Raw genomic sequence first — 22,423 nt, forward strand, 5'->3', positions numbered from 1 at the left:
GGCAAGGAAGTTTCGTTCTCGAAGATCAATCACACGCAGCACGCACATCGGACTTTTGCAACCCCTGGAGAAATTGATGCTGTTCCGAAGGAACAAAAGAATAAAAAGAATAAAAGAAGCACGCGTAGAAAATTTTAGAAACTTATGCACATTCCAACATCAGCTTTCAAACAGATTGTTTCAGAGCAGTTACCTGTGAAAAAGCTATGCACATTGTGGGTAGCGTATACCCTTTATGGCGATCAACGAAAGAACAGTGTCAAGTGGTGCAGAAAAATGCTGAGAAAGTTTAAATTTGGATCTGCTTCGGAGGTTCTTGTGAAAAATTATCACACGAAAGTCAAGTTTTGTGGAGTCGCTATAGCGTATTGTTTCAACTATGATATCTCATGTTAGACTTACAGATGTGCAACAGAAGTTACAGTGCATATCTAACTTGACTTGCCCTATTCACTGGCAAAATATAAATTTTTCTTCCCTTTCTAGTGGAAACGTATACGCAAAAAAAGAACCTTATATTTCACTGAAAACCAAGTTAAATCTACCGATCTTCCTAGTACGTATTTGGACAACATGACAGTTCACTAAACGTTACAATTATAGGCAAATAAGAATGACTATCAATGATGGTTACTAGTACCGATTCTCAAGTGGTGCTGACCTGCGGATCAGTAGATTTTACCGATCCAGTCCTTATTCTGTACAGTCCCTGGATACTGTACTTACGAATTATCATGTCACTTTAACGAATAATATAAAGAGATCTGAATTATGTTATCGGCACACAACAAAAGTTATAGCATTCATACCATATCTATATGCCAGCTGAAACAGTCACGGAACAAAAACACATCTTGCTCCAATAATCTCTCAAGTGTACGCGATCTGTGATAAGTTGTGCCATACAAAATGGTGCTATTTTTATAAAACCTCTTCGTTGCTAAGTGAGAATGTGGAGTAATGTGACGACTGTCACATAAATGTCAAAAAGGAATGTTTTTTAGTTGATGCAATCCATTCATTGCCGATTGCGTCGTGAATTCAACCGGTGCTCCGCGCGGATAGTTTGCGTTGCGACTTTAGGGGCGAGTTAAGTAAACCGATCGGATCAGTAGCATGTACCGATCTTTAGGTAATGTCCACTGCACTACTATTGTAATGTCGGTTCAGTGGATTTTACATGTCGTTCAGTATGCAATACGAGGGAATAGAGGTTTATTTTACTGAAGGATAACCGTTGAATTAGCCTTAATTTCACTGAGATATTTACAAAATGCTAAGTGATTCTGACATTTTCACCCTTTTATTAAGAGCAGTTTATACTGTTACGGTTACAAGAAACCTTTATAATTCTTGATTAGTAAATATTACATTTCTTTTTTCTGCGTGTATGACAAAAATTATTGGACAACGTATGTATATTAAATACAATAATCCTGTAAAATTACTTTGTCTTTAAAGCAAAGAAGTAATTTTTACGATTAGAATTTTCATTCCCTTATGCGAAACGAAGGTAATATCTCCTCTAATAAGAATTATTTGAAATTTTATATAAAACATAATATAAATAACATAAAATTATAGTATGCAAAACAAAAGAAAAAAAACGATTCCGTTTTCATAATGCCTTAATTTATAAGTAAAACAATGAAAGAGTATTGCTATGCGGATCAAAATTTTGCTACGAATAGCTTGAAACAGTTTCGTACACGTCACACTCTGACTAAAAATGGTGACATGGCATATCGAATAAGGAAGAGTATTTTTGTCAATAATTTATAGTTATGAAATACTTCGAAGAATTTGTTTTACTCAAATTGTACTCCGCGTATCATATTGTATCTATATCTGGTAACCTACATATAGTGGGTTCTAGATTAGTGTATTTTGATATTATATTTTACCCAAACGTAATCAATATTTACATATTACACCAAGAATCTCAATGTTGTTAATCGAATCATGGATTTGTACATGCTTCACCTAGCTCTATGTATGACTTTACACAATATATCTCTTTCACTGATTATCTGACTTTGGCTGATGTCTTCTCAAATAAAAGTAAAATAAAAGGAAGAACTTTTTGAGTGTCGTAGCGATAAACTCTAAAGATGTACTAGTAATCTCGAGTTATATTACGAATATATCAAATCTTATCAAGAACCGAAAGAATCCTCCTTCTAATATTTTTATTTAAAACAAAATATATGTGCAAAATAATAATAATAATAAGAATAATCAAAATCCATCTGAATTTCGACCGATAGCCTATCTTCCAATAATTTATAAATGTCGTAGACCTATCATTGCAGATAAGGTATATTCTCATTGTGACGAGAATGTCACGAGACAGTAAGAATTTAGTCACTATAAACGCTGTTGCCAAGACTCGAGCTCTTATGCACCAAAGGAACTTAAACATGGCATATATTAAATAAAAGCCATTTGTATTGAAATAAAGCTATTTACTTGAAATCTTAAAACTTTACAAAATCTGGCCATGCATCATTGAGTTTCTAAGTCGTGCAATGAGGCTTTGGAGTATAAAAATCAAGTATTTTGTTTATAAGCAATCAAAGATAACTAGATCAATACGTACGACAACGGGTATATTCGAAGTCACAAAGCCGTTTTCTAATAATATACACATGGTGTTCGGACTAGACAAATGAAGAACAGTGCATTTAAGCAGAGGCCAATTAGGGACCGCAGAGTTAAAGAACGAGTTCGAAAATGACGTCGAGGCAATGGCTGTGGGCAAGTCATTTAAATATTTGGGTATTATTGAGTCTAAGGGTATTCAGCATACGATAGTTAAACAAAGCTTAACGACTGCATTCACTACGAAACTCGCATTGATTATGAAGAGTTCTCTCAACTGGGCAAACAAAATCAGGGCACTCAACATCTATGCCATCCCTGTCCTCACGTACTCATTCGGGCTCATCAAATGGTCTAACACCGACCTTCAAAAGTTAAACAAAATCGTCTGCGTAGAAATAAAGAAGCACCAAATGAACCTCATTCAATCAGTCATTGAAAGGGTAGTTCTACCACGACATATAAGGGAGGGTCGTTGTAGATGTCAAACAACTGTGTGCGTCACAAGTTATAAGTTGCGAAAATATGTTAACAGAAAGCGAGATATCGCGCTTTACTTCACCATCTTTAAAGCGGATCTTGACATCAAGCCCTTGCATGTATCATCAGATGAGGCCTTAAATATCTGTGCAGAAACCATAGAGAAATGAGAAATACAATGGAGACAGAAAGTTATCCACGGTGAGAACCCCAAAACATTAGATCAAAATGAAGTGGATAGTGAGGCATCCAATATTTGTCTGAGAAAGGGTATTCTGTATCCATAGACGGACGGATTCGTCAATGCGATACAGGACAAGGTTTCCAGCACCAGAAATGATCGCAAACGCGTGTTAGATCAATACGTGGTTGACCGGTGCCGATTATGTGGAGAAACTTACGAAATGTAATATTTACTTCTCAAGAATTGTAAAGAGTTTCTTGTAACCGTAACAGTATAAACTGCTCTTAATGAGAGGATAAAAATGTCAAAATCACTTAGCATTTCGCAAATGTCACAATGAAATTAAGGTTAATTCAACGGTTACCCTTCAGTAAAATAAACCTCTATTCCCTCGTATTACATACTGAACGACATGAAAAAAAACACTGAACCAAGATTAAAATAGTAGTGCAGTGGATATTACCGAAAGATCGGTACATGCTACCGATCCGATCGGCTTACTTAACACTTGAAAGTTTATTAGAGCAAGACGTGTTTTTGTTCCGTGACTGTTTCAGCTGACATATAGATATGATGTGAATGCTAGAACTTTGTTTGCCGCGATCGCATGGTTGCGTATTTGGAAGTCATTCCCGAGGTCACCACCCTCAGTTACAAATGCATTTCAAAATTATTTTACAGATCGGAACTCGTGTACTAGCGTAGTGGTTAAGACTGTTGACTTGCGTGCGTAGGTTTATGCGTTCGAATCCCTCCCCCCATTGCGTGCAAAATTTTAATTGTATTATAAGCGTTATAACTTACAATAACGATTAATTATAAATATATCCGAAAATATTTATAAGAAATAACCGTGCGCTTATTTACTAATTATTTTTTAGCAATACTTTTTAACAATTTTTAGTGCTGTGTTAACTGTAGTCTACGCCGATAACGTAATTCAGATCTCTTTGTATTATTCTTTAAAGTTACATGATAATTTGTAATTGCAGCATCCAGGAACTGTACAGAATAGCGACTATATCGGTAAAATCCACTGATCCGTAGGTAAGCACCACTTGAGAATCGGTACTAGTAACCATCGTTGATAGTCATACTTATTTGCCTACAATTGTAACGTTTACTGAACTGTCATTTTGTCCATATACGTACTAGGAAGATCGGTAGATTTCACTTGGTTTTCAGTAAAATGTAAGGTTTTTTTTCCGCGTGTATAGTGGGCATTACTCATCAAAAACTTGCCCTAAACCTGGAACTCTTAAAAGAAGGGATTCCTTTCTATAGATACATTCTAATACTTGTTTTATAAAGCGAAGATTACATCTTATACTCGCATGTTACTATCCAAACGGTTCATTTTATCAGAGCCAATCGACCTGAAATTTTGATGAAAGAAAAAAAGATGGAAGAGTCTACATCATCGACACTGTTTGTCCACTAAACCGAAATTTGCAGTCAACCTGTACAACCAAGATCCATAAATATAGCGAGTTAAGGCATGGAGTTAAGACCATATGGATGAATGCGAATCAGGCATCTATTTATCCTATTGTGATTTCGGCTACAGGCAATGTTCACGCAAGAGTGCTAAACGCCTTGAACATTTAGGAGTCAGGAGGATGTTGGCAGCAGCTCAGAAGTCGATTTTATTAAACACCTGTCGCACTGTAAGAAACTTTCTCGTACATCAGAAAGCAAGCGACTGAAAACCTGTAGATTGGCAGATGGTAGATCTAAGAAAACATACAGAGATGACTTTTGTCATGTCCAGCCCTCGCGGCCGCTGCTTAAGTATGTCAGCGCTAAGTGACGACCTCCGAGCTACACCATTCTCGTAATTGTATACCTAGACCATCATCGCAGCAGATTTTAAGCATCATATTAAATAAACATATAACATCCTCATCTGATCAGTCGCTTCACTTAATCCGTGTCTATGAATAAAAACCGGGTTCTTCTTTTAAAAACTTCTTCATTTTTATAAATACAAGAAAACGTTCAGTTTCAAAAGTATTCGGTATCAACAACAAAGTGAGAGTCTTCCAATTTCGTTTTCAAAAGACAACGACAGTTTTGGCCTTTTATCTCGATTGTCAAAACATGCTGAATATTGTTTTCGAATATCGTTCGATTTTTATTTTGGGTTTAGAAACAAATATAACAAAAAGCAATTAGATGCAAGATGTCTCACACAGATGATCCGCGTGTCCAGATAATTGAAAGAGGTATTTAATAAATTAGGGAACGAAATGTGTCATAATTACTGAATATCTATCACGAATCATTTACGCTATTTCAAAAAAGGATTTATTATTATTATTTTCATACTTGGATATAAAACCACGTGGATCAGACTAGTACCCCCCCCCCCCATGTGGACCAGCGTGGCATTTCGTCCCCCCCTCCCCAAAGCGATCACCTGGTTTATGGAAAGCCCCTTGTCCCAAGTAGGGATCACCTGGGGATGGAGAATATAGAGGACCATTTCGCTGGCCCCACCACCCACGCAAATTCAACTTTTTTTGGCCAAATATTTAGAGCAGAATTTGTTCAAATTTGTACAACCAAAATTAGAATTTGGGCATCCCCGGAAATACCTTATTTCTCAGAAAAACACTGGCGGGACCAGCGAAACATTTCGCTGGCCCCGATATTATCCAAAATCAACTTTATATACCTTTATACCAACTTTATATACCAACTTCAACACCTAAAAACTACCCCCTATAAGGAAAACACCATGGCGGGGGGTAGTTTCTAGGGGTTGAAGTTGGTTTTACAAATTTTGGACAAATTAAATCAAAAATAATACACCCATATAAATTTGATTATGTGTATTATCGGGGCAATCGTGGTTTTCTCACGTGCAGTAGTTTTTAGGCGTTGAAGTTGGTTCTACAAATTTGAACAAATTAAAACGAAAATAATGCACCCATATAAAGTGATTTTGGATAATGTCGGGGCAAGCGAAACGTTTTGCTGGCCCCACCATGGTGGTTTTTTCACAGGGAGTAGTTTTTAGGGGTTGAAGTGGGTTGTAAAAATTTGAAAAAAATTAAAACGAAAATAATGCACCCATACAAAGTTGATTTTGGATAATGACGTGACTAGCGATACGTAGCGCTGTACCTAATATGGCGTTTGCTCAACAGGGGGTAGTTTCTAGGGGTTGAAGTTCGTTGCAAAAATTTGAACAAATTAAGACGAAACTAATGCACCCATATAAAGTTGATTTTGAATAATGGCGTGGCCAGCGAAACGTTTCGCTGGCCCCGCCAAGGTGATTTTCTCACGGGGGTAGTTTTTGGTTGCACAAGTTTGAACAAATTAAGATGAAAATAATGCTCCCATATAAAGTTGATTTTGGATTATATCGTGACTAGCAGTACGATGCACTGGATCTGATTTGACGTTTGCTCAACAGGGGTAGTTTCTAGGTGTTGAAGTTTTTTGCACAAATTTGTACAAATTAAAACGAAAATAATGCACCCACATAAAGTTGATTTTGAATAATGTAGGACCAGCGAAACGTTTCCCTGGCCCCGCCATGGTGGTTTTCTCACAGGGGTAGTTTCTAGGGGTTGAAGTTCGTTGCAATAATTTTAACAAATTAAGAGGAAACTAATGCACCCATATAAAGTCATTTTGAATAACGTCAAGGCCAGAGAAACGTTTTGCGGGTCCCGCCACGGTGGTTTTCTCACAGGGGGTAGTTTTTAGGGGTTGAAGTTTGTTGTACAAATTTAAACAAATTAAAAGTAAAATTATGCACCTATATAAAGTTGATTTTGGATTATATCGTGACTAGCGGTACGTTGCGCTGGATCTGATATGACGTTTGCTCAACAGGGGTAGTTTCTAGGTGTTGAAGTTCTTTGCACAAATTTGTACAAATTAAAACGAAAATAATGCACCCATATAAAGTTGATTTTGGATAATGTCGGGATCAGTGGAACTTTTCGCTGGCCCCGCCAGTGTTTTTCTGAGAAATAAGGTACTTCCGGTGATGCACAAATTCTAATTTTGGTTGTGCAAACTTGAACAAATTCTGCACTAAATATTTGGCCGAAAAAAAGTTAAATTTGCGTGGGCGATGGGGCCAGCGAAATGGTCCTAAAATATAGTGTATAATGTCAAAAATGTGAATGTTTCGTTCTCTTCTGAACTTGAAGGATATTAATTTTTTATCAAGCTTTTACTTAGGCGAACCTGTTTTTTATTCATAGCCACGGACTAAGTCAAGTGACTGATCAGATTAGGATGTTATAAGTGAATGTAACACGACGTTTGAAGTCTCTTGCCATGATGTAGGTACAAAATTACGAGCATGGTGTAGTTCGGAGTTCGTCTTTTACCGATGCTATACTTAAACAGCGGCCACGAACGCTTATACATTTTGTTTTAAATAAAATTATCAGAAGGAGAATTCTTTTTTCTCTTGATATGAATAAATGTTTTAAGTAATGAGCCTTATTTATAAAAACAAAACGAAACAATAAAGAACTTTACAGAGTATAAAATTCTTGTACCTTCTACCCTAAGGTTTAATCAATTAGTTAAATGTGGTCAGGATTATGCACTGACAAATTGCAGGCTGATTTTCAGGTGTAACAATTTTCAGTCTTCTATATCATTGTAAAAGTTTTATTTTTGAAAATGTATCGAATCTGGAAGAAAATTTCGCCTAGTTTCACACATCAAAATAATAATAAAAACTTTAATTTTGTTACTGGAAGATGTGTGAGCTTGACTTTTGAAAATTTAACGTAGTAGGAGAACTTTTTTTTCTTAAAAATGTCCGAGATTTCGACAGAAAAAATCTTATGCTGATGCTCGGATAACTTCCCACCTGAGCGTAAATATGACTCGAGAATTTGAGTTAATCACTACTGCACTATAGAAGTTAAAAATATTGAGATCCTTAGTATAAACTGGAAATATTGATTACGTTTGGATAAAATTAACATCAAAATACACTAATCAAGAACCCACTATATATAGGTGACCAGATCTAGATACAACAATATCAGACGCGGAGTACAATTTAAGTAAAACAAATTCTTCTAAGTAATACATTCCTAAAAATTATTGACAAAGAAATTCTTCCTTTCTCGATATGCTATATCATATTTTTTAGTTTGATTACCACGTGTACGAAACTGTTTCAAGCTATTCGCACCAAAATTTTGATACGCATAACAATACTCTTTCATTGTTTTGCTTATAAATTAAGGCGTAATGAAATCAGAATCTTTTTTTCCTTTTTTTTGTAAACCAAAATTTCATATTATTTATATTATGTTTTATATAAAATTTCATATATTTCTTATCATGGGAGATATTACTTTTGTTTCGCATAAGGGAACGAAAATCGTGAATTTTTTATTCTTTTCTTCAACCAGAAGATATTATCATAATTCTTTACGAAAACAAAACTTATTACCAGGAGTTTTCATTTTTATTATCTTTCATTGACTTTGTTGTTGGTTCTAAAAATTGTTTAGAAATTTTAACTTTGTTAATAACATATTTGTTTTAATAACAAAATGACATTTAAAAAAATGTATTTTTGTTTAATATAAAATTAAAATAAGATAAACGAAAGTTCACTAAATATCCCTGGAACATTTTTGACCTCTTACCATAAGTTCTGAAGATTTTGCTGTACATTTACGTTTATCTCTAGTTACTAGTACTATTTTGCGGTACTTCGACCCTTGAAAGTTTTTGAATGAACGTGTATGATTACGCATTTAAAATAAACGAATGAACATAAGAAGATTCTTTAGTTGTAGTGATATTACCAATTGGAAACATAATATAATTTCATTTTAACGAAAGAGCAAAAAAATTCCTACTTATAATTACAAAAAAACTATGTTGGATAGTAGTGTCTTTTCGGTTATATGTCCAAAAGAAACTAACAGATGGGGAAATCAAAACATATACCTACATCAGAGACTTGCAGACCCCTGGAAAGTAGTATTGAATGCAACATTGAATACAAATTAGTGCTGCGTTTCGAGTTTGTTCTCACCATCAGACCTTCCTTATTAAATTTGAGAAATTTAGTAAAGTGTTAATCGGTTAATTGGTTCTTTGCTTTAAAGGGAAAGTAACTTTACAGGATTATTGTATTTAATGTATTTTTGCGGAAAATAATATTTTACTCTGGAAAATAATTTCATAATGCATTTATGATAACATTTAAGAGACTTAGAGTTAATTAGAATTTAAAAAATCCATCTTCAAACAATTTTACCCAATCAAATCCTTTGTTCAATACAGAACATCGATTCGTAACTTTTTTTAAATCCAATTATGAAATATTATTTGTTCATAAGATATAAGAAATATATTGACTAATCAAAATCGATTTTAATATTAAATATAAAAGTGTTCACAAAATCTTGATTAAATGCTCAAAAGTTGTGACTGAAATTCGTCTGCTTTTTATTTTAATTTGTATTTAAGAAATCATAGGCTCAGCATCCAATCGTTACATAATTGTATAGGTATGCACAAAATATATATAGATAGGATGGGAAAGACAGTACGCGTCCTGCATTCAGTGTGTGATTGACTTCATTACATCTGGCAGGAATTTTACCGCCAAGGTTCGAAAGTTCGCGCGCGAACTCCGGACCCGTTATCACACACTTAACAAGTAAAAGCTGCTGACTATCAGGCAGCATATTGTTGAGAGAATACGGATACTATCTGATACTAAGAGAAGTCTATAGCGGAGGGAGAGGTGGGTCAGACAAAATCAACAGTTTCTCTCTGACCAATCTCGACTTTTACAAGACCCTCCAGGTACTGTCAAACACCCGCCTAAACCAGAGGAGGTCGAAGTATTTTGGAGAGAAGTCTACGAAGTGCAGCATAGACTGGACGAACACTCAGAAAATATAACTAGCTCCAAGGAGCTATGTCATGCCCTCATTACACCTGATAAAGAATGCCCACCTATCACTACCGAGGAGGTGAAAAAAGTATTAAGAGGGATAAAGAACTATTCCGCGCCGGGACCAGATTGTATCAAAACCTTCTGGTGGAAGAAGTTTTCTTCAACCCATCAGCATCTGGCCCGTATTTTCACCTCATATTTGAAGTCGGAAGAGCCGATTCCGGAGTGGTTGGTGGACGGGCGTACAATGCTCCTGCCGAAAATAGGCAACTTACCCGACCCGAAAAATTACAGGTAAATCACTTGTCTGAACACACTGTATAAGATATTCACAGCTATCCTAAAAAATAGGATTGTTTGGGCAATTGAACCTGTGTAGCAAGAAATGTATGAACAACGAGACTCAAGGAAAGGCTTAGCGGGATGTCCGACAGGTACCTATGCGGCAAACCTGCAGATCGAAAGTACAACGTCACTAATGTATTGTACATGGACGATCTTAAGATCTATGCTAAAAACAAAGAGCAACTAAATCTAGCTCTAGGGATTGTCGAACGATATACTAAGGAAATTGGAATAGAATTTAGATTAGACAAATGCGCCAAGGTTTACTTGAAGCGAGGAAAACTTAATGGCATCCCTGCAGGTCCTGAGCTCGTTGATAGAATCGATATAAGACACCTTTGCGCTGGAAAGACTTATACATACGTGGGCGTGCCACAAAGCCGCATTCAGGATGTGATATCTATAAAGGATACTCTCCGAAGTAGATAAAAATGTTTCATCCGGCAGATTTGGTCTTCCGACCTGTCGGCGAGGAACAAAGTATCTGCAACGAACATGCTTGCCGTCCCGGTAGTACTCTATTCATTTGGAGTAGTTCCATGGACGAAGAACGAGCTCAGATCCCTTGATATCGGGACATGAAAGGTTATGCACATGAACAAAAGCATGCATCTTAAGTCTTCCGTTCCGTGACTGTACATCTCACACCGTCAAGGTGGTCGCGGAATATTAAGTCTTGAATATCTTCACAACAGGATTATTCTGGGTACAGCACATAGAGTAGAAAATGGAAGAGACCCTCTTCTCAAAATCTTAACTTAACTTCAGTATTAGGGGTGGGCCAAATGCATCAAATCTTATCTATCTCGAGTACTCACTCCTGAAAGCCCAGGTTAAGAAAGCACAAGAGAAAAACTTTCGTGAACAGCTCATCGATAAGAGGATGCACGGTATTTTCCACAGAAATGTGAAGGATCAGTCAATGTCTTGTGAGCTAACTTTAGCTTTCCATAAATCGCCCGAATTGAAGTCTGGTACGAAGGGTTTCATTTTGGCATGCTAAGACGGTGTCATTTCCACCTTAACAGACCGTCGCCACATCTGAGCCAAGAGATTCCTGATCATAGCTGCAGGGCGTGCCATGCACACCCCGAGCATGTGGCTCACATACTATCTAGTTGTCCAACTCATGCCGGAACGACCTACATTCAAAGGCACAATGCGACACTAAGAGTGCTTTATTACCATCTCTGTCACTCTTACGGCATTAACCTTAATATCGCTCCTCTAAATGCTCCTAGGGAAATCGAGTCAATTGTCGAGAATGGGAAGTGCTACATATAATGGAACTTTATATTCTCGAAAATTGTTTCTGTTGCTCACTCGAGGCCTGACATGGTTCTTGACTTCGAGAAGCGAACCATTATCGAATTTTCGGCACCAGCTGACAAAAAAATCATATCCAAGGAGAATTAAAATAAAGAGAGGTATCGAGACCTTATAAGGGAGTTGCGACGATTGTAGCCGGAATAATCTGTTAAACTAATCGTCCGTATCATTGGCGCTCTTGGACGTGCCAAGGTTTCACTCGCTAATGGCATAAACAGCATCCCTGCGTGTCAACAATATGCTAAAAGACTTTCGGGAAAATGCAGAAGGCGGTAGTCCTTGGGTCGCTTCGTGTTCTTAGGGTGCAGGAAGCTTTTGCTGGATCGTCGCATTGATTCCGTTACAGACTGTAACCACCTATCTCATGGTGGTGAGACGTGGTTGTGGCTGAAATTTTACCGCGATTTCGCTGGGTATATGAGCCATTTATTTTCCTCTTCATTTAGAAAATAAATTTTATTATCTAACTTTGAAATTAATTTCCTAATTAAAAGTGATTAAAGTAGAATAATAGAAGTTAATTATTCCTTTCACCAGTAGTCTAGAATTTAAAAAACCATAAGTACAGCTTTAAAATATTGCGTTATATAGTGTTTCCGAAACTTCCTCTGGCCTGCGCAAGTATGCACTTTCCGGAAATTACATCTATTATCTGTCTATTTCTTATCTTTCGTTCCTAGACTTTAAACAATTTAAACAAACATGAGCGTCTGGCGAGAATAGGCTCACGTCCGTTTCCTTCCAAGAGCTACCTCCTCCTTCGTATTCATCCGCTTACTCACATCCTTCTTCATATGCTTCCCTTTAACCTAATCTATTTTAAATATTTATAAAATTTTATGTATGTAATTGTATATAAATATTATAATGAGTTAAGATTCTTTGTCAGAGGGAAGATTTTAACGGGTTTTCTCCTAAAACTATAAATAAAATTTAAAATGTTTCTAATTTATTTAAAAAATAAACTGTTTTTAAATGAAGACTATTTTTATATTCCATATGTTTCTGTACCTAGTGGACACAAAGCTATGAAAATCCCAAGATCATCATTGGGACGTTCTTAGGACGTCCTATGTCAGGCCAATCAACGTCTGTAAGACGTTCAATGTCCTAAAGATGACATAAAAACATCTTAAAGACATGGGCGTTCTAGGGACATCTTTTATACTGACATAAGACGTTTTAAGCGTATCCCTAGGATGACCAAAAGACATGTTATAAAAGACGTCGTAGGGATGTTCCAAAGACGTATCTAGGACATCCTTAATTTTTTTGCCCACTGGGTATGTGTTTCACTTATTTAAAACCCATACCGTATTACAATCAGATGTATATTTTTAATTTTCAAGATTGCATTTATTGCCCCTTACTATACTAGCAGGACCGTCTCAACGTCTTCAAGATACATTTAAAGAGCGGATCCTTTATAGTTAGGAAATATTTTCAAACATTGAAGGATAATTATGTATACTTTTTAGATTTAAAACTAAATTGTCAAAAAACATTATACAAAATTTCATAGCACTTTTTATTTTGATTGATTCAAAACACAACTTTAGGAATAATTGGATTCATTCCAAAAGATATTCAGAAGTTCCGAAAAGATTGAAAAATTTTTTAAAGTTTGGAAATGTTTTAAATATTTCTATAAAATTTAAAATAATATTTAAATTTTTTTAATGCAAACCATTTTTTTATCTTAAATACTCTTCGTCGGGTTAATATTCACAATTGGGTTTAGATTTTTTGAGGATCCACTCTGTAAATATATCTTGAAGACGTTCAGACAGCCCTACTTCGTTCAATCACATCTGTTCGGGGCATTTGGCTTGCTTTTGGAATTACTTTTGTCAGAGGAAAGATACTTTTTAATATATTTAATTATTGTACTGCACTCGCGTGACAAAACTCTACATTTAAAGACATTCAACGGCTTTCTATCTTTATTCGTTCTCTAGATAAAGTTTTTGTACGTAATTAACCGTAAAAAGTAAGCGAAAGAATATTTCAGCGGTTTGAAAAACGCTTCACATTCAGGAATGTTCGAAGAATATTTGTGATTTTTTCAGATTTTTCCTATCTTCGCTCTCCTTCTGGTAACAGGTATAAGTGGACCCTCGAAACAGGAGACCGAAAACCCCTGCTTTTTAGGACGTTTTGTTGAATTCGGAAGACTTTCAGCTATCAGAAACTCTTTAAAGAAATTTCAGAAATTTTTATGTGCAGTTGCAAGCAAAAAAAAGCAAGGGGCCTTGGCGTTTGGCCTCGACTTTAGTTATCGGTATGCTCTTTACAAAGCAGAAAGTTCCAGCTTTGAGTTAAGATAATCTAGAACGCTCTAGCCCTTAGATTTATGCCTCTACGATATTAAAAAATTAATACAAAATTAAATTTTTAGGCCTTTTAACCCACTTTAGCTCGAAAACTTCACGTAAAGGATTAGTTTCGACCCCGGATATGTGCCCTACACGAAATTATCCTTCGGAAACACCAGTTCGCTTCCTATTGGTAAACCCCATAAATAGCAGTGTAATTATTAGATTAATTTTAATGTAATAAATTTCTATTTGAATCTGGTGTACTTGTATAATGTTTCTTTATTTTGTTAATACATTTTCTTTCTGCGCAAAATCATTTTTTATATGCTTGATATGTTGTTTTATATTTTTAAATGTTTTTTTTTATATGCTTCATATGTCACTTTGCGTCACATACGTATATCTGTTGTACATTGTAATCTAGGCGAGTTGAATTTGGTGAATTTTATGGAATTTATAAATGTTTGGGAGCAGACATGAGTATATTTATAAAAAATTAATTTGTCCATATACGTGCTTACGGTTTTTGAAAAGAGGCATATATTTTTCAATATATTAGTCTGATCGTATCCAAACTGTAACTGCTAACATTAAAACATACATCGTTAATGATTAAGATACCGCCCGTTGGTAAAAACTTGAATTTTCATTAGGTGGCGATGCTTTCACTCCTATCTTGACAAAATAAAGCTCTATTTACTTAAAAATTGGATGTCCGAGTTGCATCAAAATCATGCTAAAATATATCTTTTGTAAAAAACAAAACTTTATCTTAATTCGATTTCGCGTTATCTTAATACAACTATTTTCACTGGGTGACTTGTCCGAACTTCGAATGCGCCTCATTCCATTTGCACGCCAAACGTTTCTTCTTTTGAACGCCTGTTTATGACGTCCTAAAGACAACTCATTTTTCCATGCATAGTGAGTCTCTTCTAAAGGTGTTTATGTTAATCTTGAACGACCGTCAGATTTCTTTTGTATTTTTTCAAAACTCACCACTCATGATGTTATCTCTGATTATTTGTACATGTCGATCTCTGTCAGGCCTGGTGTGTTCGTGCCAAAAACCCACTACATGCCCGAGTTCGTGAACGACTATTCCGAACTTGTCGCAATTTTTGCCAATGCTGATAGCTTGAGGACCATTCCCTCTTTTGCCGACAAAAGAACAACACCTGTTGGATTAATGATTTTGGTCGTTTAGATGAATTTTTTGACAGAAAGAAACCCTTAAATAACATAATTGAATATGGCTTAAATATAGCTTACATTTGGGGACCTTACTTCCCTAGACTACTGATATGAGTTACAGTCGAAATTTTTCTGTTTAAGAATTTAGGCACCTATTTAAATCATTTTTTATGGTGAGTGTTATACAGCAAAGATGTTAAAATTAATTCAGCTTCTCAAATTTTTTATCTTGTCATATAGTCGTTGCATAAATAAGTTTTTGCTTTATTTTAAAATTTTTGAAAACTTACCCACAGGATCTTTCTGTAAAAACTATGTAGTTGGGATGTTCTCTGGGAACTCTTTCGACAAATTTAACGCAAGTAAAATTCTCCCAGTGCCGCATAGCTTGCTTGAATAGAGCTTTGTGGGCACCAGAAAAATTTCCGTCGATCTCGTAAGGAATGACTCCATGATCCCATACGCGTTCTCGGCGAGCCGTAGCAGCTCTTCTGGTCCTAGAGGGTCTAAGTGAATATCTCGTTGAACTGCGCCCATTCTTCGAATATTTCGATTTGTGCTGATCATAAAATTCAATTGACCATAATCGTTTATCATGAAGCGATATGGTTTCATCTAAAGTTTCTGCAGAGTTTATAGTGGATGGTGATTGAAGGAGCAGGTGATCTATTCTTTTTTGTCCTTGATTTTTTTGTTTTTGTAATCTGGAATTTATTTAAAAATGGGATTGTTCATGAGAACTAGTAGAACTGATACAGCTGCCTAATGAATTGTCTGCTATTCACACTAGTTCAAATTTAGAATCAAGAGGATTCAAAATTCAGCCACCTGCACCCGAGAAAGCCCCTATTAAACAGCTGTTAGGATAACACGCTTTGTCGCTAAGGGTGATTGTGCTTAAACACCGTATTCATTTGGAATTCTTGTGGGTTGAGGATAGAATCATTTAAAGAGACGGAATCATGTTGACAAAGATTTTCATTCATTTGGTGGATCAAGAATCGTTAGCGGAGTAACAATTGGAAAACAGCCTCAGTTCGGAAGACTGCGCCAGTTTCTTATGTTCTATTTCAACTTGAAATTTCCACACGTGTGGTTTCGAGCGCTACAATTCTAATCTTCTATTCTAATCGTGATCCGCGATTTACATGCGGCATAAGCATCCAATTAATTTGAATTTCAAACAATGTTCAGTAATGATTCTTAAAAAACTTTTTGTTAACTGTTAACTGTTACTTACGAGCCTCTGTACTTTCCTAACCTTTAAACATTTAATCATGTGGTCTTCATTACAAATAAAAATCTTATAATTATATTCGGATTACTTCTTTTTGAAAAATTGGAATTCAAATAGAGTATTATAAATCCATCAAATTTTTTGTTCTGGTGCAGAATTTTAAGAAAACATCATCAGTAATCTGACTCCTAAACTTCAATGCTGGCAGAACGAGAGTTTGACTCTCAGTAGATCCGTTTACTAGCTTTGCAAAAAGTAAAATTTTGACGAAAGTTAGAGAGATTTAACAGAGTCTGTTCAGAAATTGCATTTCCAGGTACGATTCGCTGCGATGCAGCAGAAATATGAGGCCTGTTAAATTACATGTGCCTGACTGAGAAAAATATTAGTGCGAAAATAATAGACACTAACTTGAAGACATTGTGAAATCAACAAAAAATCCCTATAAAATCAAAAAGATGCACCAGTGACGCGGTAAATGTTAATACAAAAAAATACAAATACAATCTTGAAAATTGGAATTCAACGTATACCTTTCATGGCGGTGGCGCCTTGGTCGCCTTTCTTCAGGACGTGGACTTTCCAATATCGAAACAACTGAATTAACGTCATGAATTACCTCATGAGCATTGTAATTTTCTGTTTGTATATCTTGAGATACAAGAAAATTAAAATTTCTTCTACTTGGCCAGTCATCACCAATTTCTCTTTTGACCGTGGTAGTTCGTAAAATGTCCTTAGATGTTTTAAAATTGTGATTTTTTGCTAAATATTCCTTTCTGGTTGCCTCCGTTGTCTCTTTTAATCTAAATATCGTACAAGAAGTGTTATATTTGTTTGAGAAACATTTCCTTTCACTATCTATTTACAGAAGACACGTATGAAAAAAATGACATGAAAAAATAATATGGAAAAGTCCTGAAAATGTCTCAGTCTTAGATATGAGAAAAATGTATTACATGTTGCATAATTTTTAGTAAATAAAATATCTGAACTTAAACAATGTTACGTGTGCGACCTATACAATATTTTTTCCTGTACTGAAATAAAATTCGCTTTTTGAAACTTCTTTTATCAGCACGTGTAGTTGTGAGGTTATAGCTGTAAAAATTGTAGCTTTACGACCTGACAAAAGCATCAAAAAGCGACATTTCATGCATGCGATGAAAAAATATTTCTTACAAGGAATGAATAGTCAATACATTATGAAATGGCACCTGGTTATTGCCTGATTAGGTCTTTCAGTTAATTGCTTGTAAGCACGTATACGTTATACATCTAATTATGATTTTTTAACTAGGTTAGACAGTATAATCTAGGAAGGATCAGATCAGCTAATTTTATACTTATGTCGCGGTATTTTCATAATCTGGATTACCTGATATCTATTCCATCCTCTTTCACCTCAGGTATACTGTCTCCACTATTTGCTTCAAAAGTAAAAGTATCACCAATGCTATATTGATCACGATCCATCATAATCGGCTTAGAATTTTGGATAGGGAACAAAATTTCTTTTTCTCCATTCTGTTCGTTGTTATAGTCATTTTTGTTTTCGAATTGTAATATCTCTGTGTAAAAATGAGTTTACCTAAAGTCTTGAATAACTGGGTCGCACAAAAAAAGAAGTAAACAAATGCCAAAAGTTTTAGATTTTTACAATTCGCTTACCAGTCAACCCCTCTGCTTCAACTTGTAAGCCTTCTTGCAGCACTTCATCCCTATATTTTTTGACTTCCTCAAGATAGCTTTTATTGAACTTCAGTTGGCGCCACTCTGTTTCGTATTTGATGTTGGGCAGTGCAATGTCTCCGAGGAAAACACCTGCAAATTTACCAGAGTTTAAACTTCCCTTAAAATATTTCAATACATGTACGGGAGCAGATCTAAGTTTTCAAAGGAAACAACATTTACCATCCTAATTATAATGTGCTAAAAGGGTTTCTTAGTCGTATATGTAAAAATAGGTTTTTAAAGCTTTCCAAAACAGTTGTAGTCAATCAAACCTCTATATAGCGAATACACTCAAAGTTTGGGACTTATTTCAAGTTTATACGTATGTACCTTAGGGTGGTTGAAAATGATAGACTTTCGGTTCTTATTATTTGCATCTGAAAACCTGTTTCTCATACTGATAAACTAATGTCCATCTTTTAAAATAATTTTTAAATACTATTTAGAGGTGGCGCCACGCTTTCAAAGTTTTCGCTTAAATAATCGATCGAAGTTCACAAAACCGTAAATTATCCAAGGAAACGTTAACTTTTCCGGGGAACCTTTGTTACAATAAGTGGATCATGGGGAATAAAACAAGGGGCCTGTAAATTGTATGATCTCGGACTCAGGTTCTTAAAGCTGACAATCATAATTACAAGCTTTCTTTTACCTGTACTAGTTTACTGCCTCCCTTTTGAACTTACAAACATTTTCAACAAGAGATCTGACGAGTGTAAAAGAGCATTCATAAACTCTCATTTACAACATATTTGTGTTACCTTTCTCAATCTTATTGAATTTTATTTGTATCTCTCTCACTTGTGAATACCTTACTTTAATAAACACTCCTTTATAAAGGTGGAAACTATGACTATGATAGTATTTTCAGCCTAGATAAATATGATAATTTCCCTCATTTTTTGATAAAATAAATTTATTTGTTTGAACAATTTTTATCAATAATTATTAGTAATCAAATATTGTTAACGACAAAAAAATCTACTAGTTGGATAATTTTTGATGTTTCAAATTTTTAATATTTAAATAATAAAAAATAACATAGGGCCACAAAAGAAAATCGAAGTCTTTCGACTACACTAAGTGGACTGTACGTTTTCGGGTGCGCTGATCACGAATCCGTGGCCCTATGACCCCTACACGTCAGAATCAAGGTCATTCGGAGATTAACTTCGTTGATTTGAGAGATATCACCTTTTTGAGCTCAGATTCTGAAAGAGCGGGAAATTTCACGTTCGAACATATTTTTACCCACGGGTTTTAGTGACTTCTAGAGGTCATATGAATGTCATATATACGTTGTCATTGACCAAATAAATTGACATATATCGTGTTCGTTCACTAGCGCAAGATCTATGAAGAGATTTTCTTTTATGTGGAGTTGCATCTCTCTTGAGAGACCAGCAATAGTCCGCCATCATACTTCTATCCTAATAACCTTGGTATCTTCTTTCGACATCCTTGAAGTTTTGGTGAAATCTCTCACCCTGTTCCTCGCTGACACGACAGAATGACCGACTATTATAGGAGCATATATGTTGCCATTATGCACCAAAACAGTTTTTAAACTTCTTATCGAAGAATCTATAAATAGACGCAAGTCACTAACGTCATACGCAAAGCACTTAAATTCATTTATTAGACCCCTTTTTCTTTTAATCTAGATGCTTCTAGTTCGGAAAGTTCTTGCGATAATCCTGCGTCTCGGTCTAGGTCACTCAGTTATTCTTGAGTAAATGAATTAGAATTCGCATGCTGATCATCCATTTCTTCCGATTCATCTATAAAACTGTGATTATTATGTTTGTCTCTGGAATCTTCAACTAGCATTTCAATATTTTCCGCATCTATATTAGAAGAATCTTCATTAGTCAACATCTGAGTTTCTTTCATATCATGGTCAATGGTGATGAGGACAGGAGCAGTCAGAAACTGACCAGATGCATAAGATATAAGAGATATGTTTTTACGGTTGTACCCAGATGTATTAGTTAAGCAGAAATCTACAATTGGATGTGAATCTAGGTGCGAATGTCATTTCTTCTGTATCCAAGTAACATGGTGAGATACTTTTTAGTGAATTTAGAATTATGGATTTCCCCTTCATATTCTAAAATATGTTTCTGACCTTCAAATGACCTCTGGAGGACTTTGGAACCCATAGTTCAAAATACATCCGAACCTACAATTTCCCGCTCTTTCAGAATCTGAGCTTAAAAAGATCATATCTCTCAAATTAACAAATTTTACCGTCAAATGACCTTGATCCTAACTTTTCGATTACATTTTGTGGTCCTGTGTAATTATTTGCTGGAACAATTTTTATAAAAAAACGAATTGTTAGTAAATATATTTATCGATAAAGACAATCAATTAGTTAGAAAATATTTGATGCTTTAAATGTTGAATGGATACATAATTATAAATAAACATTTTTATCAACAATTTTTCTAAAAAATTAATTGTAAGTGAATGTTCTTCTCGATAAAACAATTTAATAGTTATGTTTTACTAGCTATGTTTGAAGATTCAAATTTTAAATGTTTGAATAATTAAAAATAATTATAATAAGTAGTTTTTTTGTCGCTTTTTATTTTTTGCGTATTAAGCACATGCGGGAGCTTTGTTTATTTTTTTAGCTTTCTTATGTGGGATAAACGTTTTTTGGTAATTTTGAAGTGTACAAAGTTTAAAAAAATGCCATTTACTTTTGCTGAAGGTGATTTCAAGCGCATGCATAATCGCTGCAGTAGAATGTTGCCACTTGCATCTCAGCCTTGTTTTATCGGGTTTCCACTGTATGGTATGGCGCTCGCACCCGGCCAAAATTCTTAGTTATCGACGGATAACGCCTATCAACTGCTACTAAACGAGGATGTGATTGAAGCCGCTCTTTGCCCATGTAAATGATGGGTATTATAATTTTTAAGTTTTTAACGCTGAAAAAAACCATTGCAATAACTCCGTAACATTCTAATGGAAAATTTCACGTAGAGTCCAAATTGATACAATTTAAATTCCCATACTGCTATTTCAGTTTTTGTTACATGATACGGAAGAGACTATCCCTTCCGTTCACTCTGTCTGCTAGGGACACCTTCCCCAAATTCCATTCGAAATGGTTTTTTTTTGGGATCTTGATATTTTTTGGTATATTTTTATTTATTATATAAGGTCATAACAATTTATAATTGTAACCATCACAAAGAAACATGCTGATTCAGTAATATGTAAGAATTTGAATGGGACTAACTCTAACTATGATTTACTAATGTGAATAATCATCAATTAGTATATTACACACCTAGGGGGAGAAAAGGGACATTTCCGATGAGTGCATGTTTTCAGTTCTAGTCTTATTCCAGCACGTAGAGCGAGCCAGAGACGAGCACTGAAAAGTTACACAAGACGAAAGAGTGTCTCTCCTCCTTCGCGCATGCGATATTTTTTATAACAAATGGATGATATCCAAAATTTATAAAAATACAGTTATGATTTTAGTCCATACAAAATTTTGAATAAAGAACGATGATATTTATGGTGAATTATTCCAAATCATCAAAAATTGAATTAAAAAATTGTCGGCAATTTTTGATAACCTGAGAGGCTATTTATAGTAACTTACAATAAATTGCCAAAAATTCAATTTAAACATTTCTATAGATTGGCGAAAATGTTTGTAATTTTATTGGAGGTAATGCCAATTATAGACATCCTTCGCTCCTCGCAACTTTCGAGTGCGAATCGTTCAATATTTCGAATTGAGTACAACACTCACAGTTTCAGGGCAGTAAAGCTTCTAAGATAAGATCACTATCAAGTGCGTTTTTGTCTCAAATCATGTATATCGTCCACTTCTCGCAATGGCTGCACTTGATCTTGACTTTATTTTATCACCGTTGCCGCCCTGAAACAGCAAGTGTTGCAGTTAATTCGAAATATTGAGCGTTTTGCGTTCAAAAATTGTAATAATTGGGCGATATATATAATTCAATTAATTGTGGGTCCGGATGCAATAAGGGCACATAAAATTTTTTCGTGCGAAAACGAAGTCCCCTGGAGGCTTTAGAAAAAATTTTCGAATTTTAATT

General features: G+C 35.1%; 1 protein-coding gene across 1 annotated transcript in view; it reads right to left on the reverse strand.

Annotated features, from left to right (window-relative positions):
- LOC117169393 (tolloid-like protein 2) overlaps positions 1-22,423 on the reverse strand; it is a 519,229-nt gene that overhangs the window by 221,758 nt on the left and 275,048 nt on the right. Inside the window, exons 2-6 of the mRNA XM_033355754.1 lie at positions 18,270-18,422; positions 17,977-18,169; positions 17,132-17,404; positions 15,652-16,065; positions 15,167-15,345 (exon numbers count right to left, since the gene is read on the reverse strand). Coding sequence (XP_033211645.1) covers positions 15,167-15,345; positions 15,652-16,065; positions 17,132-17,404; positions 17,977-18,169; positions 18,270-18,422 — 1,212 coding nt within the window. The remainder of the gene's footprint in view (positions 1-15,166; positions 15,346-15,651; positions 16,066-17,131; positions 17,405-17,976; positions 18,170-18,269; positions 18,423-22,423) is intronic.

This window comes from Belonocnema kinseyi, chromosome 3, assembly GCF_010883055.1.
Source record: "Belonocnema kinseyi isolate 2016_QV_RU_SX_M_011 chromosome 3, B_treatae_v1, whole genome shotgun sequence".
Lineage (NCBI taxonomy): Eukaryota > Metazoa > Arthropoda > Insecta > Hymenoptera > Cynipidae > Belonocnema > Belonocnema kinseyi.